At 45.3% G+C, this 7,404-nt stretch overlaps 1 protein-coding gene across 2 annotated transcripts in view; it reads right to left on the reverse strand.

The window, feature by feature from the left end:
• Positions 1-5,745, reverse strand: part of LOC119364688 (probable ATP-dependent DNA helicase CHR12) — a 24,742-nt gene extending 18,997 nt beyond the window's left edge. Inside the window, exons 1-3 of one of the 2 annotated variants that reach the window (XM_037630181.1) lie at positions 5,234-5,745; positions 3,778-3,913; positions 3,191-3,255 (exon numbers count right to left, since the gene is read on the reverse strand). In XM_037630181.1, coding sequence (XP_037486078.1) covers positions 3,191-3,255; positions 3,778-3,913; positions 5,234-5,530 — 498 coding nt within the window. In that variant the 5' untranslated portion in view covers positions 5,531-5,745. The remainder of the gene's footprint in view (positions 1-3,190; positions 3,256-3,777; positions 3,914-5,233) is intronic. The other variant, XM_037630190.1, reaches the window with a different exon arrangement.
• Positions 5,746-7,404: the final 1,659 nt, after the last annotated feature.

Consider the following 7,404-nt stretch of genomic DNA (forward strand, 5'->3'; position numbering starts at 1 on the left):
TTCCATTGGCTCGCTAGCTTGGGACGCTGCTGGACAGCTGATCGTCTCGCTCGCCGCGGACTGCTGCACCCTCCTCGCTGCCCGCTATGTGATCAGATGCCGAAATCGATGAACCACCTGATCATGGACTGCCCCTTCACCAAGCAGATTTGGCACGACATCCTGTCTTGGCTGCACCTTCCTTGCAGCGCGCCTAATGGTGAAAACTCCCTGTCGACCTGGTGGCACACGGAGCGGCAGACCACGCCCAAGCTGATGCGCAAAGGACTTACATCCGCGACGCTGCTGATCCCTTGGATGACCTGGAAGCATCGCAACGATTGTGTCTTCAATGCGGCCACCCCTTCGACTAGCGTCTTGGTTGCAAAGATCAAAGAAGAAGCTGCGCTCTGGGCGACCGCGGGTGCTCGAGGCATGCGTGTCATCCTCCCACAGACCTGGGATGTCCACTGAAGTTACTTTGTGTTTCTCACCTGTAATGGTGCCTCCTAGGAGGATGTAACAAACTATCTCTCTCTTTTCAATATAATGAAATGCAAAAGCCTTTTTGCGTTTTCTCGAAAAAAATTGGCTACTGCTAGTCACACACAACACTCTGCTCCGCAAACCAGTCGTTCTTCTAATCCCAGTAAAATAGCCAGCAAAAATAGTAGTAGGGTTAAATCTATTAATATGAGCCATGCACAACTCTCTATCTCGCAAACAAGCCATTCTTCTAACCCTGGTAAAATAGTTGGCAAATATGGTAATGAAATTACCACAAGTTGCAAATAGAGTAATGGAATTACCACAAGATGCAACTAAAACTAAGATGGTTACTGCTAGTCACACACACACAACACTCTGCTCCGCAAACCATCCCGGTAAAATAGCCAGCAAAAATAGTAATAGAGTTGCATCTATTACTATGTGTCATGCACAACTCTCTGTCTTGCAAACCAGCCATCCTTCTAACCCTGGTAAAATAGCTGGTAAATATGGTAATGGAATCACCACAAGTTACAAATATAGTAATGGAATCACCACGAGATGCAACTAAAACTAAGATGCAAATCAAAACCACACGATTATTTAGGTGGTAATGTATTAAAGTTGTAGGTGCTAATTAATGTGTAGTGGAGCATCTAGTAAATATAGAAGATTGTAAATGACATTGTGATGTACAAGGCTCTAGTTTTGCAAGATGGTAAATGGAACTAGTTTATATCGTAATACAAGTTCTTGTCCTCATTATTACTAGCGTTACTACTATATGTATGCATGATTACTGTTTACATGCAAAACTGTACGCTCGAACATGTTCATTTTAGGTTACCATATATGGGCTAGGTGTGACGATCAGTTGTGACATGCGGCGGGGTACACTACAGGTTGGTTTGATCTTAACCAAACTGAGGGCGCCCGCATGATGGATCTGCACGCAGAATAAGTCAGTGTACGCGCTCACACAGTTTATATATGTTTTTTGGTATTAAGTACTCCCTCCATTCCAATATCTAGTGCGCATAGTTTTTAGCACATATACCAATGAGTGTGCTGGCATCAAATTTTGGACGAGAAAGCCCCCACTCCATCTCTATCCCAACCCAGGTCCAAGTAGTAGTACTAGTTGGTACTCCACCCATCAGCGTTGCCGATGCTAGCTAGACTCCGGTGGTGCCGTCGTCAGCCGTCTCCTCCTCCAGCGCCGCCGTTCGTTAGGCGGTTCCTCCTCCAGCGCCGTCGCTCGTCAGGCGGCTCCTTTTTTTGGCTCTTCCCCATCTTCTTCCTCCTCTCCTCCCCCTCACCCTCCTTCATCCTTCAACCAGTGTCGCCGTCGCCAGCCATACACGCACGCGGTGGCCGCCAAGAAACCGGACACGGGCGCGTTGCTTCGGCTGCTAGTCGAACCTGCTCTGTGCCACTGAGCTTCACGTGTTGGAGCTCGCCCTCCGTGCGGCGTACTACGACCGCGGCGCTGGAGCTCCCGCTTGCCGATTTGTGCAGCACCTCGTCCATCCACCTCGGCCCTCTTGCCTAGAAGCAACTCGATCTACTGTGTTGTCGCAATGGAGGTAGGGATCAGTGGGGATCAGCAACAGAGGTGGCAGATCGGTGGCGAGGCAGGTGGGAAAAGCCGCAAGACGAAGGGATAAGGAAGAGAGAGATGCAAGTGAAGCGGTGGGCTGGGGCGCTGGCTGTTCGGTTTGGTGGGAGGGTAGTTTCGTCCAAAATCGCTTCAGGAGGGAGATACGCACTACATTGCGGAATATCTCTAAAAAGCTTATACGCACTATATTTAGGAACGGAGGGAGTATATATATATATATAGCCCATTTCTGTGTTTTTTATAAGGTGTTGTAGCATGGTATCGGTATTTGTATTTGTATTTGCATTTGTATGTTGGAGACCAATAGACTTCTAGTATAAACATGACTAACTTCTATAATAATATATAGAGAGAGAGACACACACACAAACATAACCCATATGTGTTTTTTAAAAGGTGCCAGAGCACAGTATTGGCATTTCTATCTGTATCGCTGTAACTTGGTACAGATTTTCCCTGCATGCTTACTCATCAAGTGTATCACTAAACCAAACACTACAACTAGTTTGCAGAAGTTGCATGTATTTACAGGTATATTCCATGAAGACGTGAGGCCTGATTCACTCAAATAAGACACCAGGCATGCTTGGTTAGCTGCCAGTTTTTGGCTTGCCAATATGTTGGTATACCCAGAAAGTAGTCATCCAAATGGTTTGCTTCCAAAAGAATTGGGAAATTGGCAGCCACCTTGTCTTTGCAAAATTTTGGCAGTGCCAAACATATGGACCAAGCAATTGACAGCAAAGCAATCACTACAATTTTGCACCAAAATTTGGCAGCAGACAGTGCCAAAATCTCGACTTACCAACATAAATGTCTTGGCAAAGTCGTTCCTATCGACCAAACATGCCAATATTTTATAAATAATGAAGTTGTTCGGAAAAAAAAGGGGACAGCAATGTATTATAAAACCAGCACACTTCAGCTTATAACATTTATCAATGTATAACCATCAAGCAATTATCTACACAAATATTAGATGGTCAGGAGAAAAGAGAAACTATCACAAATAAGAAAACCATGTAGTGGGAAGTGTAAGCATGTAAAGCAGAAAAATGCAATGCCTGGAAAATCATTGGTCCCAATAGACATTGCATTTACCTTGAGCCCATATAATTCGAGTAAACACTTCATTTGCAAATCTTCACCCCTAGTAGATGGTAACCCTGGCACATAACAAGAAACGAGATTGGCATTGGTGTACATAACTTATTAAATAACTAAATAAGTTCAGAAAAGTTGAGAAGTACTCTAAAAAGCAACTGCAAAAAAATGCAAGTACAGGAAAATTGTGTTGTGGAGACATGCCCAATAGTAAGCATCCACTAGAAATCATGTTTGAGACGTGCAATTACAAGAGTGTGAACAGAGAAATGGACATACAAGATTCTAAGAAAACCAAAAACATCAATCCTACCCTTTTGCACCGTCTTAGCCATTTTCAGAAGGTCAATTGCAGAACCAACTTTTTATATGCAAATCAAGGTAAGCAAAGATACAGAACAGAAGATAAAACAGAAAGATAAGTACTAAAACAAAATAACCAAGGACCTTCGTAATACAGAAAGACAAGGTGAAAGCGGGATAAGTACTAATGCTAAAAGCCTAATACAGTATTGATTTACTACAGAAAATGGAACTCAGAAAACTAATCAGGTAACAAGACATTGAAGGAGTTGATATCTGACCTTCGAGTTCAGATAACCGATGCTGGATGCAGGTATTGAAGCGTTCATCTTTTAGAGCAGTCAACTTTGAGGACGACATGTGTGTCGTTTGGTTTCTATATATAGAATCTTCAAGCTCTTGAATCAAGGTGGCTTCCTAAGAGTAAGAGGAAAAGGCCATTTAAAGAATATTAACAAACACTAAACCTCCAATAATAATAGAACAAAAGAGATAATATTTATGCCACTCGTTGTGTTCCTCCTTCTAGCATTACGTGTTTCTCTAGCCATTGTCATGTGGTCCAAGCCAAACAACCATCAACAGAAAGAATAAAAGAAAATTCAGAACTCTATCAAGAAAATGCCAGATAATCAAGAAAAAAAATCATGGATTGATCTGGACTGAAACTTCAGAAGAAGAAAATCAGTCTTAAACTTGTGTAGAAAAATGACTCCAGAATTCTCCAGGTCATCCTGTATTTTTGTTTCTTATGAACTTCATGTGATTTTGTGGTGCTTTCCTTCCTGGTAATTTCTTGTCAGGACAACAGAAAACTGGCATGGCTTTTTCCTAACCCAAGGTCGGGATCACAAACAGTGGCAGAAGGAGAAGTTTCTCGAAACAAGGGGGGTGGGGGCAGAAGTATCTCAGATCAGTTATGACGGCAAACAACTTAACATATAAAGGAAGACAAGAATTTATCCCATTTTTCATCTAATTCCCCTCATTAATGAAAATCAGCCTGATGGCAAGACAAAGTTCTCAAGGAAGTCCTAGATAAATATAGTGCATTTTGGAAATGAAGCTACATGTTTCTGATTCCATCGCAACATTAGAAGACCCTATCACCCAAACAAACAACATGATACCCAATCATCAAATGTCACTCAAGTCGTTCCAGCTGAGTGGCCAGCTAAATATATCTAGCACCAATCTTGTAGCCCCGGGATAATACAAGTTGATATGCCATAATCATGCGTTCATCTAAAGAGAATCAAGAGTGTGTCAGCCAGAGAAATTTACTAACCCTAGATAAATATAGTGCATTTTGGAAATGAAGCTACATGTTTCTGATTCCATCGCAACATTAGAAGACCCTATCACCCAAACAAACAACATGATACCCAATCATCAAATGTCACTCAAGTCGTTCCAGCTGAGTGGCCAGCTAAATATATCTAGCACCAATCTTGTAGCCCCGGGATAATACAAGTTGATATGCCATAATCATGCGTTCATCTAAAGAGAATCAAGAGTGTGTCAGCCAGAGAAATTTACTAACCCAAAATCCGTAGCACGAAACCACGAACCACAGTAATTAATTATTTGGGACCACAGCTAAATCTCGCCAATTCCACAAACCCTAGCCAAACCATGCACCAGACCAAACCCCGGCACCAGAGTCCCCATCGAGCTACACGACGCCAGAGCAACCAACCGAAACGCGCCGCATAGTGGAGAAGCACCGGCACGCACCTCGGCCGCATCGACGGCGTCAGCGGGATCCCCCTCTCCGCCTTCATCCCCGACCAGCGACGGGCCCTCGGCCCCTTCCTCCTCCTCCTGGTCCGCGTCTTCGCCGCCGTGGTAGATGGACGAGACCGCGCGCAGGACGGCGGGTGGAAGCGGGAGGTTGCGCGACAGAAGGTTGAGCGCCCCGATGAGGATCCTGGCCTGCTCCGCGTCGCCCCCGCCGGCCTCCTCGGGCGCGGCGACGGGCGGCGGGGGAGCAGGCGCGGCCACGGCCGCGGCCGCGTCCACGGACGCCGCCATCGCTAGGGTTTCCGCCTCCGGCCCGCGCGGCGCGGCGGAGGCGTGGCGGTGAGGCGGGGGCCTTCGTCCCCCGCTTCCCGGTTCAAATCGGAGCGCGGCAACGCCCGCTCGAAGCCTTTGCGGGGGCTGCCTTTACGACTGGAGAGGGGGGCTGTGTTATGTTTTCGCGCGGTGTTGTCAGAGGGGAGGGGGAGCTTCTTCGGCTTCGATGGATCGATCGGGGTCGGGGAGGCGGGCGGGCGGGCGGGCGCCGGGGCGAGGTGGGGTGGCTCTGCGCTTCGGATGGGGAATTTAGGTTTTCCTTTTCTCTTTCGCTTTTGTTTTACTACGGGCCTGTTCTGATCCTCTCCAAACTTCCAAAACTCCTCAAAATCAGCTTCCTGAAGCTAGCTTCTACTCCACATAGCGATTTGCCGAGCGTTCTGCACCTCGTAGCTTCTCCCAGCGATTTGGCCCGCTGGGGAGGCTGCTGGCCTGTTCGGCTAGAGCATGGGCCGGCTGGAATCAGCCCAGCTCGGGCCTGGCTGGTTTTATAGAGATAAAAAGGGGCTGGGTTGCAGTAGGCAGAGAACATCTGGGCTGAAAACTGCTGCGTTTTTTTTTCACAGGGACTAGTTTCTGCGTATTTTTAGTGTATATAGAGGGATGTACAAAGAGCCATGCAGTCCGATTCTGGGTGAGTACAAAAATTATCCGAGTATCTATTTTCCTACAACCACGTACTCTGCTATAGCCCAATTCTGGGTGAGTACAAAAAATGTCCGAGTATCTATTATCCTACACAAGACGTACTGGATTATAGCAATAGGCAATGTACAAATCAGTACGTACAAGTTATGACAAGTTATCCCAGTTAAGACAGGTTATATAATTTAGAATAATAGGTATTGTCCTTTGTCATAGAACAAAAGCTTCATTTGCATATAAGTTCTGCAAATTAAAATGGCCACCCATCTAAAGACATGAACATGATTACTTCACCAACTAAGAGCAATGGCGGTAGCAAGTTCATGCCTAAACAAATCCATATTAGGAGTACTTTCCGCCGATGTTGAAGCATCTGATGCATTTGGAGGAATAACGTATTTCTTGTATCTATCTGGAATAGTTGGAACATAATCCGGATCCCTCTCACACCGAAGAAAGTGGAGATCCTCTTTGTCATGGAGGCGAACGTAGTTGTGTAGTGTCATAGTAGCCGCAACAATCATCTTCTGTGTATTGATTGAGTAGTTTGGCATCTTAAGCAAGATTTGCCATTTCATCTTCCAAACACCAAAAGTTCTCTCTATGGTATTGCGCTTGGAGGAGTGGATCCGGTTGAACTTTTCTATAGGAGTAGTTGGGGGTGCACCTCTCTGGAAGTCGGGGACATGATAGCGTTCTCCTTTGTATGGTGCTAGATAGCCATCCCTGTTAGGATAGCCGGCGTCTACTAGGTAATACTTGCCTATACAAAAAAGAAACAAACATGATTGTGAGTTCAAGGTTATGATGCATAAGTTGCAATAACAATAAACATGCATGTGAATTGGAGGATATATTACAGAAGTTGCAATATGAAGAAATGCTAACCCTTTGGAGGATGCGGGAATGTGGCCTTGTCATTTTCGATTGCATGGAATAACACACTTGTATCATGCATAGAACCCGGTTGTCCAATTGAAGCGTAGGTGAAATGCATATCAAAGTCACATACTGCCATCACATTCTGAGTTGTTGCACCTGTTCTTCCAATATACCTTACTTTTGAAGGTCCTTCCGGAATAGAAGCCCTGACATGTGTCCCATCTATTGCACCAATGCAGTCTTTGAGATGAGGATAAGCCCTTTTGTCACGCTTAATCCTATCATGCACGATGCGAAAATTTGGG

The sequence above is a fragment of the Triticum dicoccoides genome, chromosome 1A, assembly GCF_002162155.2.
Source record: "Triticum dicoccoides isolate Atlit2015 ecotype Zavitan chromosome 1A, WEW_v2.0, whole genome shotgun sequence".
NCBI lineage: Eukaryota > Viridiplantae > Streptophyta > Magnoliopsida > Poales > Poaceae > Triticum > Triticum dicoccoides.